At 41.0% G+C, this 14638-nt stretch overlaps 1 protein-coding gene across 1 annotated transcript in view; it reads left to right on the top strand.

Moving 5' to 3' along the window:
* LOC139718397 (nucleoporin NUP188-like) overlaps positions 1-14638 on the top strand; it is a 67400-nt gene that overhangs the window by 960 nt on the left and 51802 nt on the right. Inside the window, exons 2-4 of the mRNA XM_071629869.1 lie at positions 4214-4268; positions 5883-5956; positions 14492-14576. Of these exons, the coding sequence (XP_071485970.1) occupies positions 4214-4268; positions 5883-5956; positions 14492-14576 (214 nt within the window). The remainder of the gene's footprint in view (positions 1-4213; positions 4269-5882; positions 5957-14491; positions 14577-14638) is intronic.

The following is a 14638-nucleotide window of genomic DNA, read 5'->3' on the forward strand; positions in this document are numbered from 1 at the left end:
GACATCGCATTTAAATCCATGATTTTAGATATGATGCCTCAAACCGATTTTGCTCAAATTTTGTGAGTAACTAGGAAACTTGTGAAGCTTTATGGACATAATCAAGCGAATTGCCGCAGTCCTTTCATTTTCGCGTTGCATTGCAAAAAAGCGTGGAGACTCCTTATAAGGGGTGCCCCGGGGGTTACTTATAAGGGGGACGGGGTTACTTATAAGGGGGACGGGTTACTTATAAGGAGGGGCCCCCCTTGTGAGTGGGTTTCCCGAACTGACATGTAGTTATTCAGTAACCTAAATACTTGCATCTGAGCGAGATTCAAGTCCAGTACTCGCAGTAGAAATGGAATTTTCATCATTTTGTCATTATCTACTTCTCGGAATAATCTCAATCGCAGCTAACATTAGATCTACTCACTCAGCGATAACTGCGTTGCACAGGAGCAGACAGCGCAGCACGATGTACAAAGGCACCATGTACAAAACACACGGCAGCACAGCAGCGCAGCAAGCACCGCGATTGATCTGAATGTAGCTAGACACTATCTCACAGAGACCACGGCAAGTTCTTCTATGGTGTCTTTACAAAGAAAATACCATTTCTAGGAAGGGGGAATAGATTCTACCTGAAAATAAAAGAAGAAAAGAAAGAGAATGATATAAGTGGCAGCATACACTTGCGCACATGCTCAACCGCTGCCATGAATCTACAACCGCTAGCTGAGTAGTGGAAGACTTTGCCACAACCGCTAACGGAAAACTTGGCCGATTGCAAGGAAAAAACAACTTTTAGCTTTTCAACGACACCATATCCATAGAAAAAGCTGCTGTGTTGCTACATTTAGACCAATTCGTAATTGTGCTTGTGCACTGAGCAGCAATTCCAGCGATAGCGATCAAGATTTTCCAACGATTTTCCGACACTTGTAAACGCTAAAAACTAAAGTACACTAGCGCCAAAATTTACACTTGGAAAAAAACAACAGCTCTGAATAGGGTATAACTCAGCACTGTGATGCAATGTGTAGCATATCACAATGGAGGTGATGCTGGAGCTCATCTCCAGATCTGTTTCTGTTTCTGTTCCTGTTCTGTCAGTAGTATTTATAGGCCTTTAAGTAAACTTAATTTTGTAGGGAGGGTTAGCCCGACCAGACCCTGTGAGCTGAGAAGCGCTATTTATACAGCGACTGGGCTGTGTATAGTTAGGCGAGGGTCTACTCAGTCAGACTCGGACTCAGAGTCGGGATTAATTGTGTCTTCTCCACCAATGACATTAACTTGTACAATGTCTCAGAATTTAAGAATCTGTTCATAATTTAAATTTGATAATTGCTTGCCTTGGGTCTTTGCTTGGCACCACACTGCCTATGCACTGTAGCATTCCAGTCCCACACTGTTCAATGCTCACTAACTGTTCTGTGAAAAAGGAATTGGCAAGTGCTTAGTTGAAGAGGCATGTTATTGTTTAATAGTGAGGACATGGTCTACTAAAGTCTTAGCCCGACCACGCACGGCGTCTGACGGTGTGTGATACACATATCTACTAAACCCCATACACATATCTACTGAGCCCCTTGAACACGGCCACACAACAACAAAACTGTTGAAAATTTCTACATTCTTATCACAAATTTTATGAATCACTCACATGAATTGAGGTGCTTGGACTATGAGCATGGTATTTCAGTCCATAGTGAGCCCTCACGCAACATACACTGAGCAAAAAGTCCAATCTTTAACCCGGAATGCTGTGATCATCGCTTTGAACGATGCAAACTGCGCTGCTAGAGTTTGTACGCCCGCGCGGCCGACAGCGCCCCCTTTGCCCATTATTTGGCAGTGCTGCGCCGACATTCTGCGATTTCTATGATTTCTGCGGCGTATACGATTAAAAAAGGCTTCATTTTCGGTAAGTTGTGATATCTGTATGTCAATATTGATAGCTGAAGACGGTAGCTGAATAGATAAAGTTTTCATCTCATGTAGTCTGAGTAACAAATATGGTGCAGTAAATTCAAAATAGAATCGGCGCCCCAGAATTATAAGATTACGTAGTGTCCACACTGTACAGCCCTGTCGTGACGTACACCAAAATGGGTACAGCGACAGGACTGTGTATAGTTACTTAAGTCTAAACTCATATGCTTGCAGTTTAATATTTCTCAGTGCATTATATCGGTTACGACATAGGCTTAGTTCGATAGCCAATTCAATTAGACCTTTAGTTTTAGAATCTAGACATCTCACAGTCACACAGAACAGCCAATTCTCAATTCAATCAAAGAGATGAGACTACCTTGTGGAAATTAAACCGAAATAGATAAATGAATAAATAAATCAAAGAGATTGCTAGTTGCTTCAGTTGAGATCGGAAGGATTGTCAAAAATGCCCGTCATGCATGCGGCGGTGCAAATGCTTATCTCAACGAAACCGTGTATGCAACTTGCAAGGTTTGCGCGACTCTTTCAATGCACATGCTGCGCTTGTTTTATGCGGAGCATTTCCATTTAAAGTAAGTGTCTTTGATCAAAGCTGCTAGAAACCTATAACATATTTTGAATTAGCACAGTGATGTTCAGGCTATACATGTCCTGTTAATAATTGAAATTTTGACTATGTGGACATTGCACAAGGGATTGCTGTGGAATGCTACAGTATATGTGTACCATGCTCCAATTTCATGTGAGTACATGTATTTAGTAGAATTTGTGTTAGAATGTAGAGATTTTTAACACTTGACCACAGTTTTGTAATTTATGTGAGGGGTCTAACTTGGTTGGTGTTTGGGTCCCCCCCCCAAAAAAACACACACACACACACACACACAAACAAACAAGAAAATGTGTGTATATGTCTACTGTCTATACTTTTCGAATATTTATTGCTTCATGGTGGGAGAAGATAAGTAATAAGTGTCTTTCTGAAGGTAAATCACATTATTTTTTGTAACCACATATAGAATGGCAAATATACTTGTCTTCAAAATTATAAGTAAGAGAGTGTCATTTTATCGGCCCAGTGCACAATACAAAATGTACTTATTTTTCTGAAGACAAAATTTTTATGCCTCCGCCATGAAGTGTCACCGGAGGCATTATGTTTTCGGGTTGTCCGTCCGTCCGTCGTAGCGTCCTTCCGTCCGTCCGTCCTTCCGTCCGTCCGTCTGTCCATCCGTCCTTCCGTCCGTCTGTCCGTAATCAATTTTGTGGACAGCGTATCTAAAAAACCGTGAGAGGCATCCTAATGAAACCTGGCATGTATATGTATGAGGTGGCGAAGTTGTGCCTATCAACTTTTGGGTGCACATGCTCAAGGTTAAAGGTCAAAAGGTCAAGGTCAAATGCTCAAAATTTCACTATTTCCCTGTATCTCTGCAATGGCTGGAGGTATATTCTTGAAACTTGGTGTATACATGAACTACCAAATAAAGATTCCCCAGAGAGAGTTTTGGGTCATGAGGTCAAAGGTCAAGGGTCAAAGGTCAAGTGAAAATCCTCCAAAATTTCACTTTTTTCTCCATATCTCACAATTATTTCAAGGTATCTTCATGGAACTTAGTATATATGCATGTACTGACTGACAGTGATCATGTAGGGAATTTATGGGTCATAGGTCAAAGGTCATGGGTCAAAGGTCGAGGTCAACTCATCAAATTGTCATTATTTCCCTCTTATCTAGATGCACTGCTCGCAGGATTTTTTCTTGAAACTTAGTGTATGCATGTATTACCCAATACAGATTCGCTTGGAAGTTTCTTGTCAAAAGGTCAAAGGCAAAAAGGTCAAAGGTCAAGTGGAAGTGCTAAATTTTCACTTCTTCTTTAAACTTATAAAAGGGTCAAAAGTTGGGTACAAATCCCCAAATTGTACCCGTACTCTCATTAGACAGTATAGCCATTCATCCAAATAAACCATGTTCAAGGAAAGTGAATATTCAATGCATTTGTGACAAACCTGTCATTTTTAATATTTTGCCAGTTATGTGAAACTGTCATCACACATTGTCAAGACATTGTGCTATAGACCTATTCGGAGAACCATGCATTATGGTGGAGGCATACCAGTCGCCATAGCGACATTTCTAGTTTAGTATCATTTGAAGATTAATAATATTCGAGCAAGAATGTTACTGTTATCATTGCCAATGGTTTGTTCTTATGCTTTGTTATCCCATGTAGTTTATCACAACTTTCATGTAAATGTCTTCTGATAGGTCAGCCCAAGAGCTCCTGCTGATTATTAGTGGACATTCTGCACTACGCGCAAAGGTAAATATGTAATGAATGAGTATAAATCACAGCGATCACTGAGGGAGGGGCAGACAAAGATCAGATTGGTGCTATGGATATGTAGATGTAATTCACAAAGTTTTTATGCCTCTGCCTTGAAGTGTGTCAGATGTATTATGTTCTGGGTGTACCATCTGTCTGACCGAGATCTCATTATCACAGATGAAGCAAAATGGTTCTGTGGATTTTTTTTATTTTTTATTTTGACCCAGCCCAGTTATTCTACACAAGGTGTATACAAGCTGTTAGTTAATAGGCATAGATAACTCCATGTCAGATTTTGAAGCTCATAGAAATTTTGCATTTGCAGCTTCTTCTTCTTTAGCTCAGGAATATCACTGATAATATGATTTGGAAGTAAGGATAGACATGAATAAGAATTTATTTACAGAAGGGGATAGGGACAATTCAGGGTCAAACATATGATTAGTATGCTCACTATTTTGTTTATGCATATAACTCTCTACCTATCTCCACCTCACATCTCGATCTAATGAGTACTATATCACAATATTGGAGCAACCTTTTGATAATTATTTACTAGGTATATCATTGAGTAAACAACATTTTTATCACTCTTCAATCAACACTGCCTGCTGACGATTTTGGCACAAAGTGTATTGGACAATACTTCCACTTTTGAGTAGAATTAAAGGTATTACATGTACATGTATTTACCATTTGCAGATGAAACAAAAAACAAGCTTTGTGCTTCAAAATAGTTCTAAAATGTGAGTTAGGAATAGAAACAACCAATGTAAAAATTTGAATCAGTTGAAACTGTTACTGACTTATCAGTGCGTGCATTCAATGGCACCAGAATATCTCAGTGGGTCCTTGATAGGGTACGCTCCCTCTCGTAATCTCAGATCGGCTCAGAAAAATCCTATGGGCAAATGTCCTGTTATCACAACTAAGTTTTATGGTGAGCAATCTTTTGCTCATGCTGCTCCCACACTGTGGAACACTGTTCCATGTTATATAAAGGAAGCTTCCACAGTGTTTACGTTCAAAACTGTTCACGAGACATTTCTGTCTAAAAAGTATCATGAATGAGTTTGGTTTTGCATCTACGCTACATATAATGTACAGTAGATGTATATTTCTTTTTTCCATGTTCATCCCTCTCCCTTAAAACGCATAGAGACACTACAGTCGTGATATGCGCTATATAAGCACTGTATTATCATTTATCAATGGTAAGTATTTTACATATGCAAAATGTGAACAATAGTTGTGTTAAGAATGTTTCCAGACTAAACTGTCTACATTTATGGTTTAGTGAGAAATATAGTGATATCCCCTTATATTTTAGGCTTTATTGCAAAATTTTTATATGGGAAGATGTTTTTATACAACTGACCTACACATGTACATTTGTGCATATGCATCAAATGTGATATTTCGTTTCATTTAAATGACGAAAGACCACAAATTTGAAAGTATGTTTTTTTCTTTGCATAATACATCATAGTACTCTTTTTTTAGGGATATGTCAGTGACATGAGTCAAGATTTTATTGCTGACCAGACATCTTGCGGAATTATGCCTAAATGTGCATCTAATGTTTGTTCTGTTTTCTTTTTTCCACAGGACCTGATCCGTGATGAGTTGATCGATAACAAGAAGAGGCTGTTAGAGGGTGTACTCGTGTACAAAAAGCACAAGTGAGAGACACTAAGAGACAATGCCTATAAAGGATTGATACTTGTATCACTTAGCACACAATTTGCGAAGGACGCAAATGTCGAAAAAATGGCAAAATCCAACATTCAGAAAATTATTTCGCCCTAAATGTGTTTCAACTAATGGAGCTGTAAACCATTCATGAGCAGTTTCAATTGTGTGTTGTTTTTACAATGTATGTGTGAGTGTCATGTGTACCATTGCTGAAGTACAGTTGAACCTCTCTTATCCGGCCTCCCTTTATCCCGATCTCTCTATTATACAGACGCAATCTCGCCGTGATTTTTTTAAAATATAATTACGGGAGGAAAGGGGGATTCCCAACTCCTTGAGAACTCCTACACAAACACACATGAATTACATATCACTTCCAAGATAATCCAAAATGATTAACAAACATTACATCAAATTTCCTTCCACATTGCTTACCTTCAGACATTTTAACATCCCCAAACATCCCCAAATCATCGCAAGAACATGGACAGATTATGCGCTCGAGTCCTCTCATATCGCATTGCCACATATAGGTCCATACACAGCCGTCGATATGACAAGATAGACATGCATTGTTTCGAGTCATTGGCTGAGCAACGAATGATATTGAACACTCAAAAATTGTTCACACACAATACACACACAAAGAGAGAGAGAGGGAGACCATCTAACAATGGCGACCTACAGTCGACTTTGCCGAGCCGTGATGATCGAATTTTGAAGCGTAGTTTCGTTGACTCGTACTGTTTATTTTCAAGATCTACTTGATACATTTCTTAATAATTATTTAGGTAAATCATCCCAAGAATTTATAAAAGAAAATGATTTCATTCTTGCAAACATGAACCTCTATTTTTGGGTCTGTTACTGAGTGTAACAATGAAAAGGTTGCAGTATACACATTACTACATGTGGTACTTCAATATGATAATGGACTACATCAGTACATGTGTATGTATATGTACATGTATAAAGCATTGAGTCTCTCGTATCTGGCCAAATCCCTTATCCGGACGAGCCCCGGTCCCGACTTGTCCGGATACGAGAGGTTCAATCGTACTACCAGTCACATACAGTACATGAAAAACATGGGACTTAAAGGTGCATGGCCCCGATGTTTAAGTCAAATGCGTACGGCGCAAGTTTCCTATAGAGACCTACGCTATCGACTCCTCTTTAGCGCTTACACTGTTGCCCACTTCCCTGGGTCCGAAGAAGTCCAAGTCACTGTAGTCAGTTGTCGGATCACTGTTCGGCTCATGATTCGGCTGAGGGGAATGACAGCTTTAGCAAACTTCTGTTGTGATGTCATAATAACAAGCACATATGCACGCACCATCCATGGCATTACTACAGACTGCGCGATGCGCAAAGAAGACAACAAAGGCAACGTTACTTAGCAATACCTACGCACTTTACTCTTGATGACAGCTCAACTTCGGTAATCTTCGTATCAATGCTAACGGTGATCGGCAGTATCATCAACAGCCCCCTCTACACTACCGGGACTATGCACCTTTAAATGTGAACAATGCAAATTTTCCAAGAATCACAGACAAAATGTTTTCTGAAGAGAGTTGATTTGTAGGTCAAATCAGATTTGCTCTATTTTCTTTCTCCTTTCTCTCCCTTTTACTTCTCTCTCTTTTTTGTTGGTTTATGTGTACATGCTTGTCTTGTGTGTGTGTGTGTGTGTGTGTCGCTGTGTGTATGCATTCTGACTTCTTTTCTGAGGGCCTACCCCAACAAGCATCTGATTTTCTGTAGGTTCCCCACACATTATCTTAGTTTTCAGTGTATAATTTTGGCATACTCTGGTGTCATTTTGAGTGTATTCTGTGATGTTGATAGAGAATTTCATTCTCTGTAGGGTTTTTAGCTCACCTGAGCCAAAGGCTCAAGTGAGCTATTGCGATCGCCCTTCGTCCGGCGTCCGTCGTGCGTCGTGCGTCGTGCGTCGTGCGTCGTCCGTCGTCCGTCGTCCGTCGTCCGTCGTCCGTCGTCCGTCGTCCGTCGTGCGTCGTCCGTCGTGCGTCGTGCGTAAACTTTTTACATTTTCATCTTCTTCTTGAAAACCCCAAGACCGATTTTCATCAAACTTGGCAGGTAGCATCCCTAGGGGGTTAGGAACTCAATTTGTTAAAATGGGCACCATGCCCCACCCAGGGGGCCCCCAGGGGGGCCCAAACCCCCCAAAATTAAGGAATCTGTAAAAATCTTCTTCTCTAGAACCAGAAGTGATAGAGCTAAGTTAATACTATGAGTTAGTACATTGATGACTATAGTTTCAAGTTTGTTCATGGCAGAATCAGGGGTGCCCCCCTTGGGACCCAGGGGAGGGGGGTGGGGAAGGGTTCTAATAGGGCCTAAATTGTACATTTTCATCTTCTTCTTGAGAACCCCATGACCCATTTTCACCAAACTTGGCAGGTAGCATCCCTAGGGGGTTAGGAACTCAATTTGTTAAAATGGGCACCATGCCCCACCCAGGGGGCCCCCAGGGGGCCCAAACCCCCCCAAAAAAATTAAGGAATCCGCAAAAATCTTCTTCTCTAGAACCAGAAGTGATAGAGCTAAGTTGATACTATGAGTTAGTACATTGATGACTGTAGTTTCAAGTTTGTTCATGGCAGAATCAGGGGTGCCCCCCTTGGGACCCAGGGGAGGGGGTGAGGAGGGGTCCTTATGGGGCCTAAATTGTACATTTTTATCTTCTTCTTGAGAACCTCATGACCCATTTTCACCAAACTTGGCAGGTAGCATCCCTAGGGGGTTAGGATCTCAATTTGTTAAAATGGGCACCATGCCCCACCCAGGGGGCCCCCAGGGGGCCCCCAGGGGTCCCAAACCCCCCAAATGAAGGAATCTTTATAAATCTTCTCTAGAATCAGAAGTTATAGAGCTGAGATAATACTATGAGTGAGTGCATTAATGACTGTAGTTTCAAGTTTGTTCATAGGAGATCCAGGGGTGCCCCTCTTGGGTAGGGGGGGGGGGGGTGGTTGGAAGGGTCCAAATGGGGGCCTGAATTGTACATTTTCATCTTCCTCCTGAAAACCTCATGATGGAATTTTGTCAAACTTGGCAGGTAGCATCCCTAGGGGGTCAGGATCTCAATTTATCAAAATGGGCACCATGCCCCACCCAGAGGGCCCCGGGGGCCCCAATCCCCCCAAATTAAGGAATCTTAAAAAAATTGGGCCCTTATTGTACATTTTCATCTTCTACTTGAGAATGCCTGGTCAAATTTTGGTAGAGCTGTAAATAATTAAGATTAGTGACTGCGTGAAAGGTGAACTTGCGATACTCAGGTGAGCGCTAGACCCGCGGGTCTCTTGTTAACTTTTCATGTGCCACGTTCGCATGTCCGGCTCAGTCGACGGCGTGCCAACTTCGCATATTCTGCTCAACAAACAAAGCCGACAAAACCGATCGATAAATCGCTAATCCCGCGGTACAATCAAAGCATTTCTCGCCCTTTTGTTCCTCTCACATACGGCTTGCATTCTATTTGGTGATTGACTATCAAGTGGTGTTCCCAACAAGATTTGCGTGTACATTCTAAGTTTCTGTCACTATTTTATGTGCGAAAGTCATGCCTTTACAGTAATGTAGCAACTGGTAATGCAAAAGAAATATTGAAATAGAATTGTCATACATTGTATATGGAAGCAAAGTTTGGCATTCCTCTTTAACTTTGCTCATTATAATGACCAGTTTAATAGAAATTTGTAGAAGTTATACAAATTGGAAAAACAATTCTTTCTCAAAGCATGACTATACCTTCGTGTCTCAGAATAACGTGGCACACAGGGGGTTTTCGCCATGGCACATAAAGAGTTAAAGTTGTTATAATTTTTCGATGTGAAGATGTATGTTACAATTTTCATTTGTAGAAAACTCCCAAACATGCATCAAACATTTGTGAGAATATCTCAAAAAGTATGCAAACAGTTTGTGGATATGTTGCAGAAATGATCAGAAGAAATTTGCAGATATTGCAGAACATGCGTGAGACATTCTCCAAAGTGTCAGGATCTGTTTGGGGTTTCACAAAGATTTTGTGAACATCACGCACATCTTCCATAGGTGGTGCACATGTGAGAAGGCTTTCAAGACATTCGTGGAACAAATCACAAGTAAATAATGACCCACCTGTGCAGAAAACATTTGCAAGAATTTTCAAAATTTTTTAAATTCCCGTCAAACTAAGAATAATGCCCACAACCCTTCCGAACTCCTGGGCTTGTTTGATGATCTTTTGCGGACCAAAATACAAATGCTGGACTTTTCTTTTTTTCAGCGTTCACATCCTTTACAAATTGTTCACATGCTCCATGAAATCAGCCCTTTAGGGCTGACCACCTATTGTAGTTGTCATTATTTCTTTTTCTTTGTGGTTGTTAGTCTTCTATCTTTAAATTTTGTGAACAAGTACAAATGCATCTCAAAAGTTTCATGACGAATTCACATGAAATTTTCTCTGGTCATGTCACATTGCAATCACTCATGTATGACAGCATATTGGTGCCATTTTACGATTTTGACATATCAAATGATTAATTATATTTTTGTAACCAAATGTTATTTTATATTTGGTATGCATAAACTCCAATTCATGTGTGCTGGCATTGCGTAATAGTCTTTTATTCTTGCTGACATGACACGCATGTCAAAATTAAAAATGCTGAATTTTTTTAAATTAATTGAGAGTACATTTTTAGAGGCCATTTTGAGCATTTCAAACATTTTTGTGAATACATGACCATTCTTGCTTTTTTTGCTCGCACAGTGCTTGTGCTATGATTTATTTTTTTTATGCCTCTGCCATGAATTGTCACCAGAGCCATTATTAGCTCACCTGAGCCAAAGGCTCAAGAGAGCTATTGCTATCGCTCTTCGTCCAGCATCTGTCGTCTGTCGGCTGTCGTCCATCGTGCGTCGTGCATAAACTTTTTACATTTTCATCTTCTTCTTGAGAACCCCATGACAGATTTTCACCAAACTCGGCAGGTAGCATCCTTAGGGGAATAGGATCTCAATTTGTTCAAATGGGCGCCATACCCTACCTGGGGGGCTCCAGAGGGGCCCAAACTCCAAAAAAATTGAGAATCTTAAAAAATCTTCTCCTCTAGAACCAGAAGTGATAGAGCTAAGTTAATACCATGATATAGTACATTGATGACTGTAGTTTCAAGTTTGTTCATGGCGGAATCAGGGGTGCCTCCCTTGGGACCCAGGGAAGGGGGGTTTGGAGGGGTCCTAAAGGGGCCCAAATTGTACATTTCCATCTCTTTCTTGAAAATGCCGTATTGAATTTTCACCAAACTTGGCGGGTAACATCCGTCAGGGGAAAGAATCTCATTCCCATCTAATGGGCACCATGCCCCACCTGGGGGCCCCAGGGGGCCTAAATTGGGACCTAAATTGTGAATTTTCATCTTTTTCCCTTGAGAACCCCAAGATGAATTTTCACCAAACTTGGCAGGTAGCATCCCCAGGGGGATAGAATCTCAATTCCATCATATGGGCACCATGCCCCCCCCCCCCTCGGAAAGAATCGTTAAAGATTTTCTTCAGAACCAGAAGTGATTGAGCTAAGCCGATACAATGAGTCAGTATATTGATGACTGTTGTTTCATGTTCGTTCATGGCAAAATCAGGGGTGTCCTCCTCCCCCCTCCCCCCCCCCCCCCCCCCCCCCCCCCCCGGACCCAAGGAAGTGGGGTGGGATTTGTCCAAATGGTGATGTGAATTGTGCATGTTCATAATCATTGAAAACCCCTTGATGGATATTCACCAAACTTGACAGTTAGCATGCCAGCTCTCAAAGCAACCCTCCACCTCAAGTTTCCAATGTTGTGAGGTAAGAGTCTGCAAGAATGCATGAAAGGTGAACTTGCGATACTCAGGTGAGCGAGAGACCTCCGGGTCTCTTGTGTTGTCAGGTTGTCCGTCTGTACATCTGTCCTTCTGTTGCAGTGTCGGCCGGTCCATCCCATCGATCTTTCTGTCCGTAATCAATTTTGTGGGCAGCATAACTCATAAATCATCTAGGTATCCCATGAAACTTAGTACATGTATGTATGAGTGGGCAGAGTTGTGCCTATCAACTTTTGGGAGCACATGCTCAAGGTCAAAGGTCAATTATCAAGGTCAAATTCTTAAAATTGTACTTTTTCCTCCTTATCTATGCAATGCCTGAATGTATTGTCTCGAAACTTGATTTATACAGATGTACATGATGTACATGTATTATCGAAGATTATCTAGGGAAAGTTTGGGCCATGGGGTCATTGGGTCAAAGGTCAAGGGTCAAAGGTCAGGTTGGTATGCTAAAATTCTACTATTAATCCTGAAATTACCTTTTTTTTCCCTCCATACCTTGGAACTTACTCATTGCATTAACTAAATCAAACTACATACACTTGTAGGTATATTCATGCATTACTGTAGTGCACAGTGAGTCAGGAGGGAAAGATTTTGGCCATGGGGTCAAAGGTGAAATGAAAATGTTAAAATGTCACAGTTTTGTCCCATATTTTGAAAAAAGCTCAAAGTGTTGTCATAAAAAGGGATGTTACCAGTTAGTGATCATTGAAGAATTGTGGACCAAAGGGTCAAAGGTCAAATGAAAGTGCTCAAATTCCCAAATACTAGACTTTCCTAACCAATTTAGCCATCTATCCAACTAAAACCTAGTTCAGGGAAAGAAACACTCAACACATTTGTGACAAACATGTTATTTTAATAGTTTGCCAGAATTATGTGAAACTGTCATCTCACATTGTCAAGACATACTTTAGACCTATTGGGAGAACGATATGAAGCAGTTGCCATCTAGCGATGTTTCTAGTTAAGGCCAAAACAAAAATCGTTGTATTGGCGTAACCCGCCCGACCCTTAAAAAAAAAAACCGACCCTGAACTTTTCAACAAAAAAAAGAAGAAAAAGAAATACATTGTTTTTACCGAGAGAGGGCGCAATACGGGTTTGGGAATTATCAAAAACAACGACAACAACAACAGCTAGCGTCGGAAAATGGCCGCGCAGTACAGCATGTCGGCGACCGGCAAGTCCGATACGAAGATTTTATTCAATGTTATTCGGAGAATCGATTTGTCTGTGGCGCTGGGTGATTTAGCCCAGGAATTTGTTCGTTCGTATTCTGATCGGTATGTCGTGACGGCTGTTAAAAGTGGGGAAGGCGGAAACAGGATCGTTCAAAGATGTCCTGCTGTCCGACCAGAGTGCCATTCTGTTGGATATGGGGTACCAATATATGGTTTGCTACTACGAATATGATGGAGGCGAAGAAGTGCCGGTCACGCCAGTACAAAATGCTCTATCTGTGTTGATGGCTTCACCAGCGAGATTGGCGAGTTCTGTTCTTCCCAAGAAAGTGGTCCAATGAACGCATCTCAAATTTAAACCATCCCATGGCTTAAACCAAATCCACCTTCGCGAATTTCACCCCCCTCCCCACCCCCCTATTTTGGGTGGACGCCTATACTTGTTCCCTATTTTCAAAAGACACCCCCTCCCCCCCCCCCCCCCATCTAGGGAAAACATTCAGAAAATGACCCCCCTATCTACAGAAACTGACAAAATACCCCCCCCCCCCTTTTCATAAATTTCTAGGGAAAATCTTCTGGAGATCAGTCCAATTTTTTTTTTTTTTTGGGGGGGGGGAGGGGGCTCTGACCCCCTATCTACGGAAGAGTTTTCAACACACCCTCCTCCCCAATCTACGAAAGAATTTTCAATGGACACTCCTGTCTATGGAAAAGACTAAAAAACACTCCCCCCCCCCCCCCTCATGAATTTCTAGGGACAAATCTTCCGTAGATAGACGTTGAAAATGGGAACACGCATGCGGTCTCCTATTGGTTCGAGTGGGGGGCCAGGGTGTTTTTCCGTGTCCAAAATATGATTCTCTTCTAATATTTATTGCTTTTGAACCGGTGATATGACAAACTTTGGATGCAACAGACCCTCTCTGTCGAATGGGGTTTTGTTAAATATGAGTTTTACAGGTAATATACAGGTAGCAAAAAAGAAAAAAAAAAAATCCGCCCGCCCGACCCTATTTAAAAATCTTGTGTTACGCCAATACAACATTTTTTCTTTTTTGGCCTAAATGGAGATATCTGAGATGATCAGTTTGCAGTAGGCATATTGAGTCTTTCAAAGTTTTGAAAGCATGAAGATTAAATAAGGGAAAATTATGAAATTATCTTAACACAGGTTTGTGAATTCATGCTTTACATGCTTTCAATTGTAAACATTTGAAATATGGTGGTAATGTGGGATAGAATCGTTGTTCTTTGTCCTTTTCTCTTCTTTGCTTTTCTATAGGGTCTCCTCGTCTTTCTTCTTTTTTTTTCTGCTTTAACCAGTGTATTCTATTAAATTTGTATGCTTGTTATTGTTAATTGACACATTCAATGTATATTATCTTGTAAGGAAGGAAGAAAGATGAATAAACTTGAACTTTGAACTTTGAACTTTGACCTTTGTAGTGATGCATCAGAGCAAAAACTGAAAAAGCAGAAGGAAATCAGTGAACTGGAACGCAAGTTCCTGCTGCGCATGTGTCAATTTCTGGTAAGTCCTTTCCAGCCTTTTAATTTGAGTTTATTGTGTAGTGATCTTTCCGATCAGTCAAC

The sequence above is a fragment of the Diadema antillarum genome, unplaced genomic scaffold (genome assembly GCF_040938485.1).
Source record: "Diadema antillarum isolate AM-2024a unplaced genomic scaffold, OU_Dant_1.0 scf00000094, whole genome shotgun sequence".
NCBI classification, from domain to species: Eukaryota; Metazoa; Echinodermata; class Echinoidea; order Diadematoida; family Diadematidae; genus Diadema; species Diadema antillarum.